The sequence below is a fragment of the Alligator sinensis genome, unplaced genomic scaffold (genome assembly GCF_000455745.1).
Source record: "Alligator sinensis unplaced genomic scaffold, ASM45574v1 scaffold674_1, whole genome shotgun sequence".
In the NCBI taxonomy this organism is placed as follows: domain Eukaryota; kingdom Metazoa; phylum Chordata; order Crocodylia; family Alligatoridae; genus Alligator; species Alligator sinensis.
The window spans coordinates 55,875-82,628 of NW_005842032.1; the positions used below are offsets into that span (position 1 = coordinate 55,875).

General features: G+C 39.7%; 1 protein-coding gene across 28 annotated transcripts in view; it reads right to left on the reverse strand.

Moving 5' to 3' along the window:
- ANK3 (ankyrin 3) overlaps window positions 1–26,754 on the reverse strand; it is a 595,175-nt gene that overhangs the window by 25,994 nt on the left and 542,427 nt on the right. For 27 of the 28 annotated variants that reach the window (XM_025202621.1, XM_025202614.1, XM_025202616.1 and 24 more), the window contains 5 exons: window positions 14,735–14,809; window positions 13,421–13,552; window positions 8,414–8,557; window positions 5,281–5,959; window positions 2,387–2,762 (listed from right to left, as the gene is read on the reverse strand). In XM_025202621.1, the coding sequence (XP_025058406.1) occupies window positions 2,387–2,762; window positions 5,281–5,959; window positions 8,414–8,557; window positions 13,421–13,552; window positions 14,735–14,809 (1,406 nt within the window). The remainder of the gene's footprint in view (window positions 1–2,386; window positions 2,763–5,280; window positions 5,960–8,413; window positions 8,558–13,420; window positions 13,553–14,734; window positions 14,810–26,754) is intronic. The other variant, XM_025202615.1, reaches the window with a different exon arrangement.

A 26,754-nucleotide genomic window follows, 5' to 3' on the forward strand; every position in this document is an offset into this window, starting at 1 on the left:
GCGGGGGGCAGCGGGGCCTCGGGCGCTGGCAGCAGCTACTCAGAGCTGGGGCTGGCTGTGGCGTGCCAAGCAAAGTGGCCTCGCATGCCACACTCAGCACACGAGCCAGGGGTTGCCAACCCCTCTCCTAATATCTAACCTAAACCTCCCTTACTGCAACTTGAGACCATTGCTCCTTGTGCTATCATCTGTCACCACTGAAAACAGTCTAGCTCCATTCCCTTTCGAACCACCCTTCAGGTAGTTAAACGCTTCTATCAAATCCCCTCTCAGTCTTCTCTTCTCGAAACTAAATAAACCCAGCTCCTTCAGCCTCTCCTAAGAAGTCATGTGCCCCAGCCCCTGCACCATTTTTGTTGTTCTCTACTGTATTCTTTCCAACTTGTCCGCATCCTTTCTATAATGAGGGCCGCAAAACTGGACACAGTACTCCAGATGTGGCCTCACCAGTGCTGAATAGAGGGGAATAATCAATTCCCTTGACCTACTGGCAACACACCTACTAATGCAGCCCAGTATGCTGTTAGCCTTCTTGGCAACAAGGGCACATTGTTGACTCATATCTAGTTTATTGCCCACTGTAACCTCCAGGTTCTTTTCTGCAGAGCTGCTGCTTAGCCAGGTGGTCCCAAGCCTGTAACAGTGTATGGGATTCTTGCGTCCTAAGTACAGGACTTTGCCTTTGTCCTTGTTGAGACTCATAATAATTGCTTTGGTCCAGTCCTCCAATTTGTTTAGGTCACTCTGAATCTTAGCCCTACCCTCCAATGTATCTACTACACCCCCCCACCCCCCAAGCTTGGTGTCATCCTTGAACTTGCTGAGGTTGCAATTCATCCCATCTTCCAGATTGTTAATGAACAAAAACCAGCCCCAGGACTGACCCATGGGGCACTCCACTTGATACTGGCTGCCAGCTAGACATTGAGCCATTGTTGACCACCTGTTGAGCCCAAAAATCTAGCCAGCTTTCTATCCACCTTACAGTCCCTTCATCCAACCTTTACTTCCTCAGCTTGCTTGCAATAATGCTGTGGGACACAGTATCTAAAACCTTGCAAAAGTCAAGGTACCACTTTCCTTGTATTCACGGAGCCAGTTATCTCATCATAGAAAGCAATCAGGTTGGTCAGGTATGATTTACCCTTGGTGAATGGCATTGTCTGAGGGCTTGAAGTGTCCTTTTTTAGTCAAGCTGGAATCTTGCCATTTGGGCAAGACACTGTTACAGAACTCTAACAGGGAGTATGGTGTAGCGATTCTTTGCCTTTTTATTTAAAATAGGAAAATGATTTGAATCTGTGGTTTGAGAAAGAAGCATCCCTAGCGTCTGTTCTTAGAAGATGGAACAGGCTGGGAGCTGACTGAGCATTGCCATGCCTAGGCATCTCAGCCATGTTCCAGAGGGCTCTCTAAAGACTTTGTCAACAGGAAGGGTGGGTGTTAATGGAAATATGATAAGTGTATGTGATGTGTCCACCTGTTCACTGACCTCTACTATACAAGCCAATAAATAGCCACACTACATCCATGAATACTCTGTAACAAAATCTGAAATAACTTAAAGATGAACAACTGAATCCCATTATTGTGTAGCCTTTTCTCAATGGCCCTTTTTATTCTCAATGTCAAGTCACATTTTTACATGATAATTGTCTGCCATCATTTTCCACCTATTTTTTACACTCAGATGAGTGTCTTTTTTCTGTTATTTCTGATGCATTGTAGCTGAAATCCTTTCCATCTTCTCAGGTATCTCGCTATGCATGAGACTAAGCAATGAACTACTAATTAATAGTGATTCAGATCAAAGAAGAAAGAATACAAGCAACTCTTATCTTCACTGTTGTATAAAAAGTATGGACATAAATAAATTCCAGAAGAGATCTGGAAGCTTTGTAAGAAACCAAATATTTATTTTCCTGGAAATGAGGGAAGAGAGATTCTTTGCCCCACTCTGCTTGTTTTGATGTCACAAAAACAGTGGAACCCACCTGCACTTGGCAATGGGCACAGATCCAGTGAAGCTGGCTAATTCAGCATCCTTGTCACAGCTACTAGTACACCAGCTACTAGTACATCAGCTACTAGTACATCACAGTGGGATGGAGGTATGGGGAGCCTTAGGACCAGGCAGGCAGAAGATTAGGAAGTCATAATTTGGCTCCTTGTTGCCCCCAACACTATTTTACCCTTTGCTCTGATATGTCACGGCTTGAGGAATCAACTTTCCACTACTACTTTCCACTATTTTATTTTAGTAAAGGAATGATATAGAACAGATGAAAGGAGAAAAATTAGTAACTATTATACCTTTCATTATAAGGCTTTATGGCAACTAATCTGTATTTAATTAGAGGGGTATTTATTTCAGAACATACTATACCTTTTGTTCAGACATTACTGCTCCCTCCTCTTCCTGAATGCTTGGTCTCATCTTGCCATCTTCAGATGTAGTCCAGCTCATCTTCATGCCTACAGGCATGGATATTTTAGGTTCTTCTACTGCTAGTTTGCTGGCCTCTTCCAAAGATTTCTGTTGGGTTGTGGATGGTAATGTTTGCTTTTCTACACAGACAGAACTTTGGGGTTTTGGTTTCAGAGTTTCTTTGTTGCTCTGTTTTCCCACACCATTTACAGACTCTTGAACATATGATTTAGTCTTTGCATTTGTTGTTGATTCTGTGTGGCTTCCATTTGCTTCAAGCTTCCCAGCTTCTCCTTTAAGGTATGAGGGAACAGAATCCCTATTTTGGTCCAGGCTACAAAAGATAAATAATAGACCATTAAACAATGTTTAAACCACTCTCAGAAAGGCTAAACAATACGTAAGTTACAAAAATGCATATATTAATGAGTTTGTACCTTTTACAAACAGGAAAATTAACATGTAAATACAGTTTGTGTCAATATTAGCTACTTAATATTCCTGTACTTGGTACTAGGGCACTCTTTAAATATTGGAGGCACACTGGCAACCCTCCAGTCCTCTGGCACCAAGGCTATTTTTAGTGATAGGTTGCATACTACAGTTAGGAGTTTAGCAATTTCCAATCTGAGCTCCTTCAGGAACCTAGGGTGAATGCCATGAGGTCCTGGTGATTTGCTATTGTTTAGTTTATCAATTTCCTCTACAACCTCAGCTACTGAAACTTCAATTCAGGTAGCTCCCTAGACTTGTTCCTAGGGAGGAATGGATCTGGTGAGGAAATCTCCATAACATCTTTTACAGTGAAGAGAGATGCAAAGAATGCATTTAGTTTCTCGGAAATGGCTCCATCATCCTCTAGCGCTCTTTTGACACCATAACCATGCAAAGGCCAACTGAATCCATGGTGGTCTTCAGCTCCTAATGTACTTAAAAATACATTTACTGTCACCTTTTTGGTCTCTCACAAGTTTCTCCTCAAAGTCATTTTTAGTTTGTCTTATTACAGTTTACCAGAGTTTGTGTTCTTTTTTATTTTACTCATTAGGATTTGACTGTCACCTTTTGAAAGAAGCCTTTTTCTGTTCATTGCCTCTGCAACTCTGCCATTAAACCATGCTAGCTTTCTTTTGCTCTGATTTCCATTTTTTTTTGATTTGCAGTACATATTTCCTCTGTGACTCCACTATGGTGGTGGTCCTGGACTTCAACCTCCTACCAGCCTAAGTTTAGCTTCCAGGACCTCTCTGCTATACTTTCCCATATCACTGGTACCCACATGAACCACAACCACTGGCACTTCCAAAGCACTATGTAGCAGCCTATCTGCACATTTCATAAGATCTGCTACCCAGCAAGCAAGTCACCATGTGGTCCTCCTGGATGTCATGAATCCAGCTATCTAAATGCCTAATGATTGAATCTGCCACTACTGCTACCTGTTTCTTCCTACCCTGTGAGGTCCTTCCAACTAGAGGAGTAATCTTGGTGCAAAAGGATACCATGACATTTACTGGAGGATGGGTGCCATCTAAAGGATTGTTTCCTTCCTTCCTAGCTTGATTCCCTCCTTCCTTGAGACTTTCACCAGCTGCTAAGGAGGTGGAACTGCTCAACCATATTCCTGAAACCCGGAGTTGGGTTTTGTCTTATTGACCTCCTGACCCTCCTCCTTGATTTCCCTGCTTTCTTCCTCAGTTCTTTCCATCTCATTTCCAGCCCCGATCTCCCAGCTTTCTGCCTCAATTTCCAGCCCTGATCTCCCAGCTTTCTGCCTCTCAATTTCCAGCCCCCATCTCCCAGATTTAAGCCCCCATCTCCTAGCTTTTGTGCCCCTTCTTTCAGCTCCAATCTCCCAGCTTCCTGCCTCAGTTTCCCAGCTGTCTCTTCTTTGCCACCACTTATATGCCTCCTGATCTCCCAGCTTTCTGCCTCTCAGTTGCCAGCCCCCTCATCTCCCAGCTTTCTGCCTCTCTGTTTCCTGGCTGTCTCCTCCTTGCCACCGGGCTTTTTCCTCGCTTCCACCCCAGTACCAGGAGACCCCGAGTAACCCCAGGGCACCTTGACCTCAAGTAACCCCAAGCTACCCCAAAACACCCCCTAGTGTTAACACACAGCCACGAAAGTGTGTTTGTGTGTTTATGTATGTGCATATAATTGTGTATGAACCCACAGAGTGTTTGTGTAGTTTGCGTGTATGTGTGTGTATAATCTTGCATCATGCCCTCCTGTCTAACAGTGCAATACTGAGATCCTGAGGGTTGGCCTGGCACCTGTCAAGTCAATAGTGTAAGCCCCAGGCTAGGGCCACCATTTGCTGCACGCAGTGTGTGGGGCTAGACCAGGCACACATGCTCCACACAGTACATGACACGGGGGTCAATCCAGGGAGTCCTGGGTCCATGCGGATTGGGCCCACACACAGGCCCCATACTCTGGAACCATAGCACAAGGCTGCTCTGGTGTGAGCACCTCATGCAGCATGTGCCAGCTTCATTTCTAAGCCCCACACTGGGGCTAGCATGCACTGCACATAGCATGCAGGACTGGCCCAGGCTGTGCTACTGCACAAGGTGAAAACTTCTACTTCTAGATGAAGATACAGCAGAATGATCTAACTCAAACCACAGTTGGTATTTACTTTTTATCTTCTATTTTTCTGGGCTTGGACTCACTTGTTTGTGTTCTTGACTTACAAATGTAATACAATACAAAGAAACTAAATTATGAATGTAACTAATTCCATAATTCCGTAGTTATTCAGAAATGTATGTATTTTCACCTGGAGGTGAAAAATAGCATGAGATCGTTTGACTGAAGCCAGACATATATATTCATAAGCTGGTCCCTACCTGTCATCTAGCCGATCTAGTAGTTCACCACTTATTCTGCGTCCTGGTGTTGGTGGCTCAACATTGACACTTGATGGCTCACTCTGCCAACCTGTAATGGAAGACATTTCCTGTTCTGCTTGCTGAACATCTTTAAGAATAGCCCATACTTTTTCTTCTGTCATCTCCTCTGACTCAACTCCTTCTTCAAGATGAATGTCCTCAAATAGCGATTTAAGCTTTTCTTCTGTCATCTCCTCATCAGTACCAGACTTTTCTCTCTCATGCTGTTCAATTCTCACTCCTCTTTGACTAGGCTCTTCACCCTGCATTTGTTTTGAGTACTTATCATCTTTCGTCATTCCAGCATAAATACCAAGATACCGAGGATAATCATCAAGGTCCTCCAACTGGCTCTGGCCTGTGGAAATATTTTTAACTGTTCCTTCTCTAGGCACTGAGAAATTGAATTTGCTGTCTTCCAGTGTTGTGTCTTCTTCAGTCACCACTGGTGGTCCTGTTACTGTACCATCTATATTCTCCTGTGAAGTTACTAACACATCACTCAGTCTACTAGGAGTTCTAAGGGGTGACTCTATACTAGAGATATTACTAAAGAAATCATCTTGTTGGAAAGGGGTGGGTGGTACGAAGCGCAACCCAGTGGGAGTTTCCAGTTCCACTTGAATGGTGGGGTAACCTAAGGAAGACAGTACATTTGGACTGACTGGAATGAAATATGGAGCAACAAATAAGCAAACATGTAAAATGACTGAATTATATAAAATATGAAAAATGTATGATAAAATAAGAATGTAAATTTGGTAATTTACTGGTTTGTTCTAAATGAATGCAACAAAAATTAGAGTTGCTAAAATGACTGGCCCAATGCAGCTACTGCTTTTTGACTATTTTGGAAAAAATAGTCAGTAAACCTTTAATGATTTGAATTGCAGCCATTTTAATATTTTATAGCTATAGCACATTCCCTTATGAGACTGCAAATGAATAAAATGGATAGGGTTGTTTGTCCTTTTGATATCAAATAGTATTTTATAGCCAGATTATAAATATTTCCTTTTTTATTATTTTAGTTCTTGCAAACATAATGGCCATAATTTCAAGGAATAGGTAGTTCATAACGCAGGACAACCAATTTCTTCAAATATCTTTCTAGAACAGGCCCACATTTTCAATATCTCAGTTTAAAAAAAATACACAGTACTTGCAATAGCTATGTACTAGGAGCTTTGTATCTCCCATTTAATTATTGCACCATAAAATGGATTTAAGGATAAAGAATACAAATGAACCTTAGTGAGGACAGTAAAGGAGATTTTCAAATGCAGCAGGAAAAAATCTAAAAAACAAGCAGGTTAACAAAAGGATTAGAGAACACAGAAATCACAAGGGAAGATTTATATAAAAATTTCAGGTACAGTAAAGTTATATAGATGAGAGGATTGTGGTGAGTAAGGAGATCTTGGAGACTGAAGCGATCTTGGTGACATGGGTACAATCAGAAACACTGATCAAATAAAGAGAGAAAAGAAAAGATAAGCAATGAAAACATGAGAAAAAAAAACCACTCTCAAGGATTAGACTGAATATACACAAACAAATGACAATGAAATGTACACTCCAGCAAAGAAATATTAGGTTCAATAGCCTAAAAAAAGGAAGAAATGTCTTGGGGTTAAAGTGACAGTGCTGTCTACATAGGGAGGTGAATTATAGATTTTTTTCTTGAATCAGCTGAGAGAAAGGTAAAGCGTGGTCTGGTCGTGGTGAGGAAAGGAAGTTTGAGGCAAGTTCAGAGAAGAGAGGAGAGACAAAAAAGCAACCGCAGAGAAACACATTTCCTTCCTAAAACACTTTGCTGTTATGATTAAAAGTCATAAACAACATTTCAAGAGGAACTTTCTTAAAATGTCAACAGAAAATTATATATGCAATGCAATGATTCAATGACCAATCATGCTACTTAATAATGGAGATATGCTGAAATTATGTGCTTTACATTGGAGAATCTTCATTTAATTTAAAGAGAAAAGATTTAAGACATCAGTATACATATAAATAAAATAAAAAAAGGAAGAAACTGCATCTAAGAGCATTTAAATCTTATCTAAAGAACTCTACACAATATTTTGTGACTGACAAAAATCAAAATCAGAGATGAGGTGCCAATGCCTGCCCTCAGTGTATCTAAAAGATCAATCATTTAATAACAAAAATAACTGTAATTAGTATCTCCACAGTTTGCTTATGGCAATTCTGTTGTATATATCAGAACTCCATTTATCCTGCAGTTCTTGACTTTTATCTAACTCAAAATGAATGCAACTTATTCTATAATTCCATTATATATTTGCAGGGTGAAATCTATTATATATTTTCACTGAATATGATGAGTGAAATAGATATTTTCTTATGTGAAAACTAAACATTCTCTTGTTTCTAAGCTGATATTGTAAATATAGAAAATTGTGCAATTTCTTAGGGTTTCAAATGAAAATAATCAAAAACTGGAATTCATTTGTCTAAAAGTTACACGTTGGTAAACCATAAATTCTTTTTACCATATGCCATTACCAAACACCCAATTATTTCTTTTTTTAAATGTCCTACTGTCTTGTCTATGGAAATGAAACCAATTAATATATTTTTTCAGGTAATTTGGGGAAAAGTATCATACAAACTACAGTCAAAATGTATTTTTATTACATAAGCAAGTATCTAATTGTATGTATGATCTGTGTATATATGATCCTTGATTTGTGAATTAAAGGAGAACAAGACATTGGTCCCCATCTATCTACAATGAAGTTAGTGGGAAGAACTTTGCTTATTTGTGTTGCAAGGATCAGACCCTTAACTTTGAGATGTAAAACTTATATGAAATGAAAATTGAGAATACTATACAAGTACATATGACATTTTTGTATGATTATCACATATGTGAGATTTTAAAACTTAAAGTAAAAATGTTCAAGCAGGTAGCAAAATTAAGATGTTGGAAAGGAAAATATCTTAACATGAAATAAAATGAATCCTTCCTAATTTACTCTTTTTATTTCAGGTATATTTCATGTATGTTTCTTGTATGAGTAGATGTGTCTTTGGATTAAAGATGGTCATAGAATTCAATTACCATCGATAGGATCATGAAAAACATTATTTTCATCTGCAAAGCTTCTGGTGCCTGAAATATTTCCGTAATCAAATATTGGTCCTTCCAACAGGGTCACAATATCTATTCGATTAATTTTTGTCAATACAGTGGTTAAGGCATCAGCTGGGAAAAAAAAAAGATAGAAATATGTGAGAAAAAAGTCTGCCATTATGAGCTTTCCAATTATTTTTCTCAGTCCCATTCATACTAGATACATTAAAAGTTGCTGAGACATATTTCTGCCTCAATTTAAATCTGGAAAGGTATGCTATCATTTACCCTAGAGGACTTCAAGAGAAGACTGAATGGTCACCTGACCCCAGATGTCTTTCCCACTCATGCAGGGGGCTGGACCTGATGATGCTTCAGGGTCCCTTCTAGCCCTATGATTCTATGATTCTTCTATGATTCTATGACTAGTTTCCTTAAGAAATCATTCTGCTGCATACTTACATGAGATTTCCATTCAATATGAGTCTTTTTCATAATTAATTATATCACATCATTCTATATATATAAATAAAAGGCTTAGTCTATCTGTCTGTGTCTGTCTATCTGTCCGTCCATAATGGGGGCATGGACGGATTAAATAATATATCCTCTTACTATCGGAACCAAATATTCTTCTACTAGATTTGTCATTCAGAAAGTAATCATGGCACCTTAGGGACTAATTGTTTCAGAGAGATAGAGGCATAATGAGCTCCTGGGCTGGGGGTGGAGAGGGATATGGATATGCTGACCAATGGCAGGGGGTAAGAGGAGATGTGGGTCAGGTGAAAGGAAGTTACTTGCCTGGGCTATTGCCTCTGCTGCTATAGCAGAATTCATTTTGGCAATAGCAGCCTCAGAGCTGGATTCCCTGGCAGCTGGGCCTGGTACCCCATTTGATCCCCTCCCCCTGCCCCTCACCAGTCCCCAGTGCCCCCAATGCATGCTGCTTGCTCTGGCAAAGGCTCCCTGGGGGACGGGGGTGAGAAGCACCATTCTGTTTGCCCCACTCACCCCAGATATAGTTTGGTGCAGTGTGTGCTGACCAGCTCTCTGAACTATGGCTGGGCCAGGGCAGTGTAAGACAGCACTGTGACAGACTGCTGGAGCGGGGGAGGGGGCAGGGAGCTATGGGATTCTCAGACCCTCTCATAGTTGGCACAGGGGCTGGTGCCCTCTTCCCTCAGCCCTAGTTATGCTACTGCAGAGGCACAAAGTTCTGTAGGCAACAACTTATGGCAGAAACAGAAACTTCTATACAGAAGGAAACAGGAAAAGCATAGGGGAAACCTAGATGTCAGTTTTGCCACTCATCAACACAGACCATATCATCACTGGACTCAGCAACACACCTGGGGGCTCATTCACCTGCTTTTCTACCAATGTCACATACACCATCACGTGCTTAGTGTTCCTCTAATGTCTTCACTGGCCAGATGGGGAAATCCCTACCTAAAAGAATGAATGGGTTCTAATTCAACATCAGTTCCAGAACACACTAAAGACTCTGGCAGAACACTTTGAACTGGACTGGGCCTCAATGATGAAATGCCCAGGGAGGTTAATGTGTTTATTAATTATTTGGATGCTGGAATATAGAGCTTTCTGGGAAAATTTGCAAATGGCATGAAACACACTGGAGGACAGGAGCATAATTCAGAAAGATCTTTGATATACTAGAAAGCTGGGCTGAAGCCAATGGGATAAAATTGTCATGCAAGGTGCTATGTGTCAGGAAGAATAATAAAAAACACAGGTAAAAAAAGGGGTGACAACTGGCTGGATGGCAGCACTACAAAGAAGGATCTAAGAGTCCTAGCAGATCAGACATGTATTGAGTCTGCAGTGTAATGCAGCTAAAGGAGAACACCTCTTCCCCACCACTGCAAAGTAAGATGCAAAATAATGGTTTGAAGTTGCAACAAATTAGGTTTTGAATGAATATCAGGAGAAATGTCTTCATTGTTAGAATAGTGAGGCAGTAGAACAGACTGCTTATGGAAGTTGTGGAATCTCCTTCTTTGAACGTTTTCAAGAAGACATTGGATAAACATTGCTCAGGGATAGTTTAGGAGCAGCTATGCCTGGATATGCTGTAAAAAGCAATAGTTGGAAACCCACGAGACCCTCCCTGCCATGGATCATTGAAAGATCATGAGAAAAAAGTTCTGCAGTCCAGAGAGAACCATGATCAGCAGCAGAAGAATGAAGCAGAGTTCCCCAATGAGCTTAGCTACAGAAGAAGATAAAAGGGGGCAGGAAATGTTTATGAAGGAAATAGGGTTACAGAAAGCCCTGTTCTCCAGTTAGGGGATGTTGCATGTAGAGTTATGTTTGCTGCCCCTGTTTGCAGAGCAGAATGTAGGGTGTTTGGTTTTCCCCATGCTGGTTGTCACATGGAGTTGGGATGGAATTTTTCCTCCTCCAGTTGCTACAATGTCAAGGTTTTTCAAATATTTATTTATTTATTGTTTTACCTTCCTCAGAAACATTGGGTGTTGTTAGCAGCCAAAGCTAAGGATTTTGACTACAGTGTTCCCCTGCTACTGCTGGAACTAAAACCTGTAAGTTCCTGGTTAGGGGGTCTTGCTTTTCCATTCAGAGTCAGATACATATATAATTAGGTAAGAATTTTATCTCGCAATCAGATTGGCATGTACAGCATGGGTTTTTTATATCCTCCTCCGTAGTGGGGCCTTGGCTATATTCCTTGTGTTTCTAATCTTCGCAGTGGCAGGACACTGAGAGGCCCTCATCTTCCTGCTTGACTGGTGGCAGATTAAGGTGTTATTGGTGTTTTTGAACAATGTATCTTATATGCCTTGCAACAGGATTGTTTGTGTAGTTTTAGTAATAGGTTATGAAAAGCACTTAGGGGATGGTTTGTATAGGGGTGATCCTGCCTTGATTAGGTCTAGGGGTAGACATTAAAAAAGCCTGAGCCAGAACTGATTCAATCTTTGCAGGTTAGTCTAACCTGCCTAGGCTGAGCCAGTTTGTAACTGCACAGACATCCCCTCTGGACTGAAAAAATGTAGGCATATGCCTGCAGTGGAACAGCCCTCCCTTCCCTTCCAGAGTGCTGAGCTGAGGGGGGCATGGCCAGACCCCAGCAGGATGCTCTGATTAGGGACATCTGCCTGCACCATCCCAGGCTTTTCCCAGCTTGCTGCTCAAGGGGCGGAAGTATGGCCAGCCCCCAGCCCCAGGCTAGCACTCTGAGGCAAGGGGAGGGTTGATGATATGGAGCTTTTCAATCTCCCTCTTCCTGCTTCTTTATACTGTCTGCAGCAAACTGACAGGTGAACAAGTCAACAGGGGGCTGATAATAGTGTTTATCACCCCATCAGCAAAACAATAGTCTCTCTCATTAGTTGAAGCTCTTCTGAAACCGCTTTTTCCAAGGAAGGAAGGAGGGACCTTAACAGCTGACCTGTTGATTAGCTCCCTAAATGGACACTGTCCTGTTTGCCTATCCAAATGAAATTGGAGAAACACACAGAGACACCTCTCAGCATAAGATAGCATACCACATGCCTAAGGTCCGTGGGGCTGTGGAAGATGGGAGGGGGGGATCCCTGCTTGAGCAGCAAGTGGGTGTGGCAGGGGGAAGCCAGGCAGACCCTGCTGTGTCTGCAGTCTCTGCTGGAGCTCTGGCCAGGGAGAAGGGGGAGGGGCCAGCTCTGCTGTCTGGAATAGACAGCCCCACCCAGCCTAGAGAGCATGCTAGAGTGCTGGAAGACTCTAGTTTAACTTAAACCAGGAAGGGGTCTGGGACAGACTGCATAAACCGGTTTAACCCAAATCAGTTAAGTCTGATACTACATTCAACCAGGTTTATCTTAAATCAATTTCAGCCATTCTGAAACTGGTTTATGTGCACTGAACTTATGTTCTGTTACAGGTTTAAACCAGTTTGTGATCACTTAAACTGGTTTATGTGTAATGTCATCCCTACCCCAGGGGGTTGGACTTGACAACTTCTGGAGGTTCATCTTGGCCTTACTGTTTTGTGATTCTATGACCTCAGACTAGCTATCCTTAAACAATAGAACTTTAAAAACCAACTTGAATCTGAAATTGTAGAAGAAGAGATTATGCAGACTTGATTGTATTAATTATGGTCTCAACAGGGTCCAGGACTTCTTATTCCATTACCTGGACCATCTGTTAACTCCAATGTCCATCCAGGTTTTAACTACTTTGTTTATCTCAGTCTAATCTACCCACTTATTACCTCTCTCAACAGTCCCTGCCCCTGTCCCTGTCCCTTTTCCTTCTATATAAAGGGCTTTTTTTTCTGCCAGTCCTTTCCTGAAAAAGTAGGCTGCTGCCTATGAAAGCTCATGCCTCTTAGACCCTACCTTCTGCCTGACTTCAGATTAGCATGGCTTTATACATCTGTAGAAGTGTCACTGTACTTGTAGAAACAGTAGGATTGTTAAGTATACGGCTAATGAATGAGGAATGTGATCATATTTAGATACGGTGAAATCTTGTTACTGCTCGTGTAAAAACAATTCTCTACATGACACCCTCTCATGCCATCTTTACATTTCATATGTTGTTTTGGTTATATTATAAGATACTCAAAGAAAGAAAAGGTCTCTCCCATAAAACACAAAATAACCAGAACAGAATAAAACCAGTGCCTTTTCAGTGAATCAGAAATGGGCCTTGGTAGGGGAGCCCATACAAGAAATGTGCATCTTTTGCTAGACAGTGATTGGCTGATGGAATTACATCTCTGCAGAACACCACTAGCCCACCCCAGATATTGAGAGATGGAGTGAAAACCAGCAGGTATAAAGGTTGGTATATTTGTCCTCTGGAGAATTTCACCCCACTACCAAGTCTGGACTTCAACAGACATGCGCAGAGAGTACTTATTACAAAAAATATACACATTCATGTACAGACTGCACTTTGTAGACCTGACAATATGTGAAGTCATGTATAATTCATAAACAACAAAAAGAACTGCTCTGAACTTACTTGTAGCATTTTTCCCATCTCTGGTAACCCATTTTTTTAATAACATGAAGCTCTGAGCAATCAGCGAGTTTGGGTTTTCTACTCGTATTTGATTAATTTCATCCACAGAAAAATTCAGTTCCCTTGCCAGTTCTATAAAGCAAGAAAAAAAAACACGCTGTAAAAACACATTGTAATCATCATGTCAGGCTTATATCTTGTGTATTCTGTGAAAGTAACAGCTTCATTAGGTTATACATATGAATTCACATCAACAAAAATATAACACAAATTGATCATCTATAGGATAATGACAACAACAGGTATTAAAGTATCATTCTTTAATTTGGAAAGAAAAAAATCATACCATATCTGTGTAATAATTGGCCTGTTACGTAAGATGTTGTATCTAACATGCAATACATCACACATGCAAAAAAAAAAAAAAAAAATCACTGAAGAAGTCACCCCACACTGATTTTTACAATCTTATATGTTCAAGTACTTGGTGTCCACGTATACCTACACTATAATCATGTAACATAGTACAAATGGAACTGTAAGCTTATGAGGGAATTAGATTTGCATTGATGTACAATTTGTAACTGCAGAACTAGTAAAATTAATGTAATGGGCTGAATTACATTATGGGCTAATAGGTGCTGTTGTATACAAACTTCTAGTGCTTAACACTGGAAAAATCAGAATTCTGGAACTGAGGGAATGTCAGTCTGGACCAAACCAATGGTCTTTCTCTTGACCCTGTCATGACCCGACACTTTAGGGCAAGGTGTCAAACTCAACCATGCCCCCCTCTCTCTCCATCCAGATCTGAAGGAAAGATCTGGACCTGGCAGTGACAGTTGTCAATTGTCCCCTGAACAATGACATGCATCACCAACAGGAATCCCTACCTGGAAATTTGGCAGGGGGACCTCCACTGAACTCCTGGCTCCTGAAAGAGCCCCATGGGCCACATGAAATGGTTCTTTGGGCCACATCTTTAACATCTCTGCTTTCAGGCAATCATTTTGAGATTAATATTTAAGTGACTTCAATTATTTTAAATAAAAGGCATAATTATTTGTTATTATAATTTTCAATTACATTTCTATTGAAATTTATAAATGTTTATACAGTCTCTAGTTTTGTGAGATGGAGAGCTCTGCCTACAACATGCACAGTACCATTAATGCCACACAACTTCAAAAGAACCTGAAGGTGCCTGGCCTTTAAACTGTAAAGGACATGTAAAGCCTAACTAGAAAAGATTATTTGCAAAAGGAATGACTGTAAAATCACAGGATTGATTGTACTGACATAATGAAAATTTACCTGTCCAGCTAAGTCCCAGGTGATCAGCTACAATTGCCATCCTTATATCGGTACGCTCACATGGACTCTGTGGACCTGTGATTTACAATTCCTTGATTAGAAAAATTGTGTAAAGAGTTCTCCAATACTGGACAATAGCTTATTATAATATTTAATATTTTAATCTTACTAAGTTGATGGTGTTCATGTTGTCTACTCAAATGATTGTGTGTCCTAATAACCTATACATAATTTATTTTCACAGCTGTTATTTATACTTTCAGCTCCGTAAGGCCAAATATCAAGCTACATGACGTTGTAGTATAATGAAACCAAACATGCTGACAACCTAGTTACTGGACTGTACACAAGTTGTTCAAGAACCCCCCAAAAAACACCAGGATTGAATTAACACCTACTTTCTCTACTTTGACAAAATTAATTTTGCTATCACAAAAGAAAATTTTTCAAGTTTTGAGTTACACAATATTTTTAGCATGCATCACTATCTGTCTACAGTACAGAATTTGTTTAACAGGAAGAAAGAAGAGTATAAGACAGCACATACAGATGACAATGACAGAATGAGAACTACAGTAAATCACTCCACAAGCAATCACAACAGTTCATGCACTAGGATCAACAAGTTGAAAGTTTTACAAACTAGGCTTGATCTCCACGAGGTGAGCCATGAGAGCTCCAGAAACCTGACTGCCTTCATTCTCACCAGTCCTCTTACTCCTCCTCCTCTCACTGTCGGCCTTTTCAATCTTTGATTTTAAAGATGCTGCCTCTGTTCTCATATCTCTAGCAGACTTCGATGTAATGGAAGGCTGGTAAACTTGAGTAGCTTCTGATAATGATGCGTTTCTTGATGTACTGTCTTCTTCATCATCAGACACCTCTGACTGCATCTTTTTTTCTTCATCAGAGAGACGATCCACAAGTTTTAATGTCTCACCACTAATTCCCTTAAAATACTCAATAGAATGTTTACATACCTCCCTAAGCTGATTTTTTTTTACTTTAACCGTTGTCATTGTGATGGAGGTAGATCTTACCTTTATTGGTAATTTAGAAGGAAGCTGTTTCATTTTTCCTTTTTCTAACTGCTCTTGCTTTTGCACTGCTGGAATTTTTCTAGCTAGATTATTCCTATACGTATTTTTTACTGGAATCTTAGATCTTACTTCTAGACAGGGAGCAGAAACATTTTGCTTTATTTTGTCAGGTTTAGTGGCCCGTCTCATTTTACTCCCTGTATTGTTTTGAAGATTACTTAGTGGGAAGACTTCTTTTACTGAGCTGGCCTTTATGGGAAGTTTTGATTTTGCTCTACTTCCTACCAACTCTGTTGACTTTTGCTGTTCTCCAAGTACTTTTTGCTTATCTCTTATTTTGTGTCCTTGCGTTGCCCCTGCACCTTTTCCTGAAGTGCTTTTCATTTGATTAGCTTTCTGTGTGGAACATTTGGGTTCAGAATGTTCTTTTAGTACTACATTACTGGCAATATTATTTGTATGGATAGTGGATGAATCCAAATTGTTGTTGTTATTAAAATTATCTTTTGGAAAATCATGTGCCTCGGTTTGCCTACAGCTTGTCTGGATAGTAGCTGAACTTGTAATCACTGCTATGTTTTCAGTTTCTAATCCCTGACAACTTGGCATCATAGTGTCTATCTTATCTGTTACTTCTCCAGGGCCATCTTTCTTCAGAGTCATGGTGGAAGCGGAAATCCCCATTTTAATTGGTGTACGCAATCTGGGATCAACTTTAGAAGTGTTAACAGCTGTTGATGATTTCTCCAGTGAGTTACTACCAAGTGTTGCTTCCATGCAATCTCCACTGGCCTGGATGATGGGCTTATGTTCAACTGCTGATGTTTCTACTCCTCTCTCTAGGTTTGTTTCTACAGTGTTGTCCCCTGACTGTGGCTGTGTGATGGCAGTGACTGTACTATCCCCTTCCCCCTTGTCCCCTGGCTTCCCTTCAGAAGTATGCTCACCAATCTGAAAAAATTGGAGTCTTTCTTCAACAAAATCCCTCTTGCTCATGTCAATTGCACCACTGCGAGTCATCTCAAACATCTTCCCTTCATGAAATGGGAAGGGGTTGGGCTCACTAGTTGGAGTACTTTCATCTGTTGGAGTTCTGGCTGGAGTTGTATCTGGTGTTGTTGCTTGAGATCGGTCTTCCACTGCCAGACCAAATGGCTTAGCCTCATCATCCCTGGATTTAGTCTCAAACACTTCATCATCTCCTCGATTATTGGACCATGGGTCAAAATCTAGACTTTTGGTAGCTACTGTTTTAAAAGGGGTTGCAAATTCTTCATCTACTTTGTAACTGAAATACGTATCAGGAAACACAGTTCTGTCAGGGTGCCTGCCTTCTAATGTGAAAAACTGAGCCCCTGACTTCTGTTCAGTTTTATCTGAATTCTTTTCAGAAGCTGGAACTTTTGAAGGTGGCTTGTCCTCTTCAGTGCCTACCTTTCCTTCCTCCTCAATAACTTCAAGCTTGCTTTGACTGAAGCAACGATCAGTCTGCTTTAAGATGCCCTCTGTAGTCCAAATATCCTTTTTGGTTTCTACAGCAGGACATGCAAGTTTAGAATCACTCTCAGTTAAACCATCATCTTCATCTTGTAAGTCATAACCGTCAAGAGAGTCAATTTCAGTTGCATCTGTATCATGAGAGAATTCTGCAGTAGTTGCTATGGAACACTCAGTGACAGACTGGTCATTGTTCCCATTTTGCACTACATCATTCTGAGGTGAATCAAGGCCAATGTCAAACTCACTGGGTATCCCAGAAGTAGGATGGCCTAACTCTTCCTGTTTCTCGCTCTTTTCAGGGGATTTAGGTTTTGAGGCTTCCTTCTGGTCATCTTCAGTTTCTTTTAGTTTAAAAGTATACTTTTTTAATGGAACTGGTTGGTACAGAGATTCATCATCACTGGAATCACTGACATCTGCTCCAGGTGGCACAGGAGAAGGTGGCTGAACTCTTATCACTGGTTCAGCCAGCTGACATTTGTCATGTTCATCTTGTAGATTTACTTCTATCATATCCACCTCATTCTCAGGGGAATAATGATGACTCTCTGACTCTGCTTGATCTGCATCTAATGGTGGAGGAGGTGGGAATTCAATGTAGGCAACTCTGTTACTTTTTGGTCTTTTGTTAGAGTCTTTGTTTATATTATTAGGCATCATTTTATCAATTTTTGGTTCCTCCACTGCTGTCTGCTTTATAGAGGTTGATTTGGCCTCTGCTTCCTCCTCCGATTCCTCAGAAACCTCAGGTATGGGACTGGGCTTGCCTGGTATATAAGCTATTAGTGAGTCAGGTGTTTTAGAGGTAAACTCATAACTCACTTCCTCAGAACTGGGGGTTTCTGGGGTTAGAGGGCTTTTCCCAGAGCTATCTATGAACGATACTTGTTCTAATGTATCATCTTCTGGACTACCTTGTGGAGAAGGAGGCTGTTTTTGCTGTCTAGCTGTATAAAATGTTCCCCTTGTCTCTTGTATTGTCTTACTTTCCTGACTTACAATTTTTTTCACATTTCCTTGTTGCATCTCTTTTTCATATTGCTTTCCTACTTGAACAAAACTGACATAGACAGGTAAAGTCTTTATTTCTTTCACTCCCTCAGTATTTACTAAAGGTGAAAATTTATCCAAGTAATCACTGGCGCTAGGGTCAAATAACTCACTCGAAGGAGATTCCTTTCCAGGAGTAAATTCTAAAGAATCAGGTGATTTGCTATGGGATATTTCAGTTTCCTCCACAGGAGGACTTAACCCTATGGAAGAACCTTGTTGCTTGGTAACTTTACTGATTTCTGAATGTTTTATTTTTTCATCTTCCACATAATCAAATTGTCTTTCAACTTGCTCCTTAAGCATAGTTGACTGGGACACTTTAGCTGACAGTTCATAAATGGTGCTTTTGGACTGATCAAGGACAGTCTTCTCCTCAGCAATTCTGACTGGAATGTGGGACATAGTCAAGTCTTCTTTTCTCTTTGAAATGTTATCAGCTGTTTCACTGGGACATTCCCCTTCTCGGATAATATACTCTCTGTACAGAACCTTTTTTGATGGGGATTTCACAGTCACTTCCTTCACCTCCTCTGAATGAGATCCATTTGTTGACAATTTCTGTTCACACTCTGTCACAGTGATAAATTCACTCTTTTTCTCAGTGTTCTCATCATCATGATCGATATGGTTTTCTTTTACTGCATCTGGAACAAGTACATGCGAGTGTTTTTCTTTCTGTGTTTTATAATTAGAAGCTCCAGGACTCTCCCAAGTTCTATAGATTTTTTTGTCCCAGTGTCCCTTCATTGGTGAGTCTGAGCTGTATGAAAAATTTTTAGCCTGCTGTTCCAAAACATGTTCTGGCATGTTTTTGCTTGATGTTTCAGTTTTCTGTTTCTGTACATCTGAAGCAGAAAGGTCTTCTGTAACTCTTCCTTTACCTTGGACGTTATCTTCTTTCATTTTAATTTCTTTTTGCAAAGCCATGTTTCCATCCGTGACACCTATTTGCTTTGCCTGCTTTTCCCTTGCATGAAGCTGGTACACTGGTAGCTTGCTTTCTTGTAATTTCTTTACTGGAATTTTGGACTGACTAGCTTGTTCTCTCTCCTCTTGAGGTAGGTCTTTGGTTCTTGGGCTTATACTTTGTTCAAATTTAAGTCTAATGGAACTGAGTTTTGATTGCTTGAGCTGAAATCCAGCCTGTGAAGCTTCAGGCATGCCAGTCTGTTGAGCATTTCCTTTGTGTTCCATAGTTTGTTTACAGTCCTCTATTTGTTGTACAAAAATCCTTTTTTCAGGACTGCTGGGCAAACTGGCTGCTCTTCTTTCATCAGATTTTGGAAAAAAATTTCCATTGCGCCCATACTGTCTCACTTTACTCCAATCATCACTTGATGGTAATTCTGCAAGTAGTACCTTTTCAGGGCTGCTACTGGCAGACCTCTGACTAGAATGCATTTCTTTGCCATTTTTTTTATGCTGCTTTTTCTCTGGAGATTGTAGTTCATCATTCAACTTTTCTGTTTTGTCCCGAAAAAACTGTGATACTTCAGTCAGTTTTTCTTCTGCCTCCTTAACAGTCCTGTCCACCCTGTCTTCATATATCAACTTTTCTCTACCTCTGTCTAATCTGTCCTCAGTAAAGCGCATCCACACGGCATGTTTTGGACTACTAACATCTCCAGCATAGTGTAATACTGTCACTTTATCATAATGATCATCTTTAGACATTTTACCTACACCATTTTCAGATACATCTTTATAGATTTTGGAGATAATTTCTTTCTTAGGGGCAGTGGCTACTTTTTCTCTGTATCGCTTATCAGACCCCTGTATTTCTGAACTAAGGGGTAGAGCATGGTCAGTAACTGACTCCTCAGTATCAGAATGAGATACATCTAGCTTTTCTGAAAGAAGCATTTTCTCAGCAAACCTGTAAGACTCCCCTCTTAATTCTGACAGCTCATCATCATGGTATTCTATTGAGTGCTGACTCAAAAGCTTCAGTGTTTTGTAAGAGTCATCAGATATCAGTTGAGCAGAACTAGGGCGACTGTCTTCTTCCTGGGACACAGGAGTGTTTACTCTAGAAGACTCCAGATAAGAAGGAAGTGATTCTTCAGCTGTAAGTTCTTCTTCTTCTTGCTGACCTTGTTCATCTGAACAAGGAAAAACATCATGTTTTTCCAAATCTTTTAAGTTAAAATCTCCCCGTGGTAAGTCTTTTTGATATACATACATTTCTTTTTCTGGACGCTTTTTTGTTTCTCTAATAATGACTTCAGTAGGTTCAGCTTGATTACCTTTTTCAATATGGACCTCTATTATACGCTCCAGTTTGGGTTTCATTTTGCTGTCCTTCTCAGCAGGTTGTTGTGAAGTTTCAACAGCTCTGCTAACATCTGATGTTACGGATGATTTATGTTCAAATAAACCTGCCAGTTCTTTGGAAGGGTCACGTCCTGACTGGAAAGCTTTCATTATGTCATGAACGGACATTGTTTCCTCAATTCTTTCAGAAGTACTTTCAGTACATGGAGGTTTATGATAAACCATTCTAGTTGTAGTAGTGATGTGAGTTTCTTCTTTCACACGGACACCTTTGCTAAGCACACATTTGTGGTCATCTTCTTCACTGTTGCTGGCTTTCATTTGAAAGGCTTTAACTTTTTCTTTAATAGACCCAGCAGATTTTTGCTCCAACTCCATAAAAGTAGATGCAGGTTTTGATGGTGGTAGCTCCTCTGTTTGCTGCTCTGGAATCTCTTCAGATGAAGGTTCATAGCTGCGGATAACATGAACTACTTCAGTTCTTGTTTCTGTAATGACAGGAGGGATGGGCACATCATGAAAAAGTGGTTTTGGCCCTGTGCTTTCTGCACTTTGGGGGGCTGAAGGGGTTTTTTCACTTCTTGTTTCAAACCCACTGTCAGACAAAGGACTTTTGTCTTGGTCAGGTTGAGAAAAATCATCTGGAGACTCTAAAATTGTATCTGTTCCAAAGAAGGAATCTGCAATTTTACATAATTCTTTTTCTGAAGTAGAAGGCCTCATGGAGGCTGGAGGCATTTTAAGCTTATGTTCCTGTAAAGCAATGGCTGGTTTTAAAATGCGTTTTTGTCTCTCTTCACCTTCTTTTTTCCCTTCTTCAAACCTGTACTTTATGTTTGTTAGTGAACTACTCCCAATATCATTTGTTAAATAATCAATAACTTTTGACAAATTATAATCCTTCTCAGACATGACTTTAGTTTTAATTTGCATTTTTTCTGGAACAGATATAGGATGACATGGTTTTGTTTGCTGTTTTGCTTCATCAATCTCCTCTGTACTGAACTCTACCCAGTCATCTTCAGATAAGTGTCCTTGATCACTTTTTGATACTTTGGATGACCCTTTATTTTCTAAACACACATCTTTTTTCAGTATCTCACTAACTTTTACTAAGTCCTCCTTTACTTTCTCAACAATTTTAAAAGGCTCTTCATCATCAATTCTACCCTCTTTAGTTAGTTCAGGTTGGAATGGCTTGTTCTCTGTTACGTCTGTCTGCAATATTGCAGTCATCCTTATTAAGTCCTCCTTCATTTCAGCAACATCTTTCAATATCTCCTGACTAGAGGATAAAGAAGATGGTGTGGACAACTTAAGAGCAGAGGGTGCTAAAAATAAGGAAGATTTTATTGGAGATGAAGTTCTGCTAAAGTGGGACTGTGTATGTGCCTCTGTAGTCAATGTTTTAATAGGTGACAATAATGCAGCTGCTGATTTTGTAAGTGAAGATGACTCTGGAAGCTTCTTTAATGTTGGTTCTGACAAAACATTGACTACAGAATATACAGGCACTGTTATTGTTGATGAAGTTACTGAAGAGGTAGTTGTAGATATTGATCCAAGGGATGTATATAGTGCACCTGCAGAAGTAGCTCTTATTGACTGAAAAGCTGATGGTGCTGAAGACATAAACGACCTGACTGGAGAAAATGACATTGTAGGAGTAGTCGAAAACACTCTCTCAACTGTGTCAGCAACTGCAATGGCAGCACAACTTGCAGAATTTGTAGCTGCAGAGATCTTGTCTTGAAATGTGGCGGTGGCTTTGGATCCTGTTTTTAAATTGGCAGAGGAAGGGTATTTCAGAGGTGGCACAGATCCATTAACCAATGCTACAGCTGCATGACCAGCTACATGTTTCACAGGTGATGAGAGAGATGAAGTCATCATGACTTTAGGTGATGAAACAGCATCAGCTGCTGACTTAGCAGGAGATACCACTGATTTTAGAGGAGAAGATAAAAGTGGTGATGCTGATGTGATGATTGATTTAAATGGCAAACTTGAAGAATACATGTTAATGTTTGATTTGGGGGATGCTGGAGGCGTCATGGTAATGGATGATCTCTCCAAAAGAGACCCTGCTGTAGTCACTGGAGATGTCCGACAGGGAAATGTTGAAGTGGATGCCAGCCCTTTTAAATTAGTGGCTTCTGTTACTGTGGGAGCTCTGATGAAAGAACCAGAAGAAACTTGGATATTATATGGAGGCTGTGATACAACAGTTTTTATTGGTGAAGAAATTGTCCGAAAGGATCTAATTGGAGATGCTACATCGCTAACAGATTTAACCGAAGAAGTAGTAGAAGCTCCTAATGTGGATTTGATTGGAGAAGCGGAAGAAACAGACCATATTGATTTTAATGGGGAAGCTGTAGGAGTGTTAGAGGAAGAGCTTGATAGGGAAGTGAAGCCTGATTTGGGTTGCCCAGGCACTGTAATTGGAGCTGCTGTCCATGACTGATATGGTCTTGTTGAAAAGAATGGCTTGTATGAATAAGTAGCGGGTAGGGTTCTTGTTGCTCCTGCACTCCGTTCAACTGTTTCTTAAATTTTTAAATCAAAATCAAACATAAAATCAACAAAAATGATTGAAAAACAGAGAGACCAGAGAAGAAAATTGGTCAGTAAACGTTGTAATATTACAAAAAGCAAGTACAATTGTTTGAATGAGTTAGAATGGAGTAGGTAAAAGGAACAATTGAAAAAGAAAGAATAGGAATGAGCCAAAATAAAAAGCAACATGAAATGAAAGAATAGAATGCATATAGCAACCAAGTCCGCAAACAATGGAAAACAGACATAAAGAAGGAATCCATAATGATAAAAAATAATAACCACAACAAAAAATTCTTCTCTTACTTCCCATTGACTTTCTGATGTGTTATTTTTGGAATATTAATGTGACTTCATTTTGCCTGTATAGGTATGTCTTTGCTTTTTGCAACTACTACAATTATCCTTTTAGGAATTTCTGTTGTTCTATTGTTCTGTTCATATAGTGCACCTATATAAAACAATGTAAATTTGTGCAGAATGACATTAAATAGCTAAAATCTTCTTTGAAAACCACTCAAACTATTTCATGCAGAACCCAAAATACCTTTAAGTGACAGGCAATTGATGTGCAAACTGTGAAGCAACTAGAATAAATTCAAATCTTTATTTCCCATGCACAATTCGTATATGCTTCACGCTCACAAAGCCAATAAGAGCAAGAACTTTTCTGAGTTGAAATTTAAAACATAAAAAGGAACCTTTTGCATTTGTTCTTTTCATGCGATATTCCTTTCGTTTAGTAAAACTAAACCAAAACTTTACATGAAATGATTATAAGCAGCATTTATCACACAAGAAAAATGGAGAATATGATTTATGATAAACGTGAGCAAGCAAAGCAACTAAAACACTTTATCCATGCGGAGTATATCATGTCAAAACAAGCACATGGAGGGACACATTTTCTATGCTGTATTATGCACAATATATAAACCTTAAAAAATCTTTTCACAAGAGGCATTTAAAAGAAGAGTACACTTTTTCTACAAGATGTAGTGTGTCTTGATACCTTTTGAGGAGATTTCTGTATCAGCTCAAAGAAAGACCTGCTCAACTTTACATTTCTCAAAAGGTAATATTAGAAAAACACTCAAAGAACAGAGATGATCTGGCAAGGACAAACCTTTTGACCATAAGTATCTGCAAAATGCACAACTTATTCACAGGTTTTCCTAACCAAATCATTGCTGACAACTATATTTTCAAGTCACTGGCTGGAGGTATTCAGTCCAGAAGGCAGTATTTCTGGGAATAACATTACAGCATCTACATCCTCTGCCACAGCAATAACATTCAGATAGTTCTTTCATAGAGAGGAAAATAACTTGGAGGCACCAGTTAGAAATTGAGCTACAATATCCAAACTACTTGTTCAGCAAGCCTTTGTTTGATGTTATACTGATAATTTATCAAACCTGTTTTGTCTGTCTTACAGTCAGACAAAATTCATTGTGAAGCCAAGTAAGACTTACATTCAAATCCTAAACTTATATCACACAAACTTCTCTAAAAAAAGATGTTTAGTACATCATAGGCTCATATCCTGTAAGCAGAAAATGTTTTGAGCCCATCATGGCAATAGAACAATTAGGTTAAAGAGTTCTTGAATATTGAGCACTACTGGCACAGACTGTATTCCAAAAGACAGTCATTGGATGCACACTGCTTACAAAGCATTTAAAAAATACAGTTTGAACAACCCCCCATTGAAAAACCTCATTAAATAAATTAGACTAGGAAAGTGATTTATTAGGAGCAGCTGCTAAGGTTCACCAAAAGTTCATGTAGTCTCAAGTCCAAAAATACTAAGTCAAAACAATACCAAAATGCACTAATGAAATAAAACCAATTTGTTCCAGAGTTTATATTGCTGTAGCAGGCTCTTGGTGTGCTGAGATGTACCAATCCCAGTACTACAATTTAGTGAGGCAATAAATCCAATAGTAATTTCTCCTTCCTCATCTTCTTTCCATTAATTTATGTATTTAGATATAGTAAAATGTCTCGTCTGTATTTCACACAGTACTTGAGAAAAAGGACAGGGTGAAGGAAGCAGTCTGGTTGACTACCAGCCAATGAAATTGAGATACCTGGATCATCTAGAAATAAACAGTTATACTTATTTTTCTTTAAAAAGGGAGTAAATCAATTATTCTAAGAGTCTACAGCATGTATTTTAGGCTGTGCAGTTATTTTTATATATACATATTCTGGGTACAAGAAGCACTTGCCCTTTAGCCTCAGGCTTCACTAGGAGATATGATTATTCACTACCTTTTGATTGCCAGTTAAGTATTAATCCTGCACTTCCTCACTTGGTACTGGTGAAAGAAAATGGTGGGTGAGCAAATGCAAGCCTGCCAAACAGTGATATTCTAGTCCAGGTTCTGCTTGAAGTCAACAGAAAGGCTTGAGAGCATCTTACAATTCACAGGCATGCTCCCTATTCTGCCTGATACACCTGTACTGGGCACAGCAGAGTGTTCTTTTTATGCTCTCCTCTCTGCTCTTACTTGCTATTGCCCCATGAACTCCAGCAGCAGTGTGAAGGAAAAAGTCTAAAATGTGTTGCTCCTTAAATCATCAGTGAGTTATATCACCAGCTTCAAGGAAAACAGTTCCAGGTCCAGATCTAATCTCCTCTTTTTTTTGCAACCAGGGGAGGTAAGGAAGGAGAAAGTGATGCTCCACATGTCATAGCAGAGTTGAGTAAGGAGCAAAAAAGAACAAAACAAAGCCAGTATCAAAATACCCCATCTACTTGTAAGTCCACATCACTGCTGCAAAGCTCCAAGTACTTCCAATTAGTTCAACTAGAATGGGTGGTAGCAACATATATCATAGGTGGCTTTTTACTAGAGCATTATTTCTTATCCACTCTGGGGACAATCTTGAGTATCAGCTTCTGACAAACTGTTTTACCATCTTTGGTTACTCATTACACAATTCTGAAGTTTTCTGTCTGCTGGCTAGTCTTGATTTTTTAGTTCAAACACCCTTCTTTGAAGGTGACAATAGAAGGGTAAAAGTAAAGAAAAACAGCTTTTCTTTTCCAAACTGCAAAGAAAATGTATCTGAGTTAAATGTTTGGGGACACAATCATCAACCATTCTGCAAATCTGTAGAAGGTGATACATCAAAATTATGATCAGAGGCTCTTATACCTTATTCAATCTTTCTTTCATTCTTGGCTTTCCACTTCATTTGAGGTTTTTTCACATTTTTGTAATTGAGACATGATGAATCATTGGTGAATTATTATAAACATTCTGTTTCTAAATTAATCTTCAGAAACCAATTGAAAAAAAATATCCATCCTTCAAACTCTTAATGAATACCTTACCCAAAACTGGTTCATTTCATTCCCCAAATTTTTGGATAATATCTCAGAGCCTCCTGTGAGGTCCCAGCTGGTTTAGTAGTTTCCTTAAGAATGGGTGAGGTCTTACAACTCATATGCTCCAGGTTTTCTTCAGGGTTTGAGAAATACAGTATAGGCTGGAACATCTCCAACCCAAAGAAACCAAAGAGCTCGTGAGATCATTCCTCAGCATCCAACCAATGAAAATTGGCAGACCAAATTATATTTAT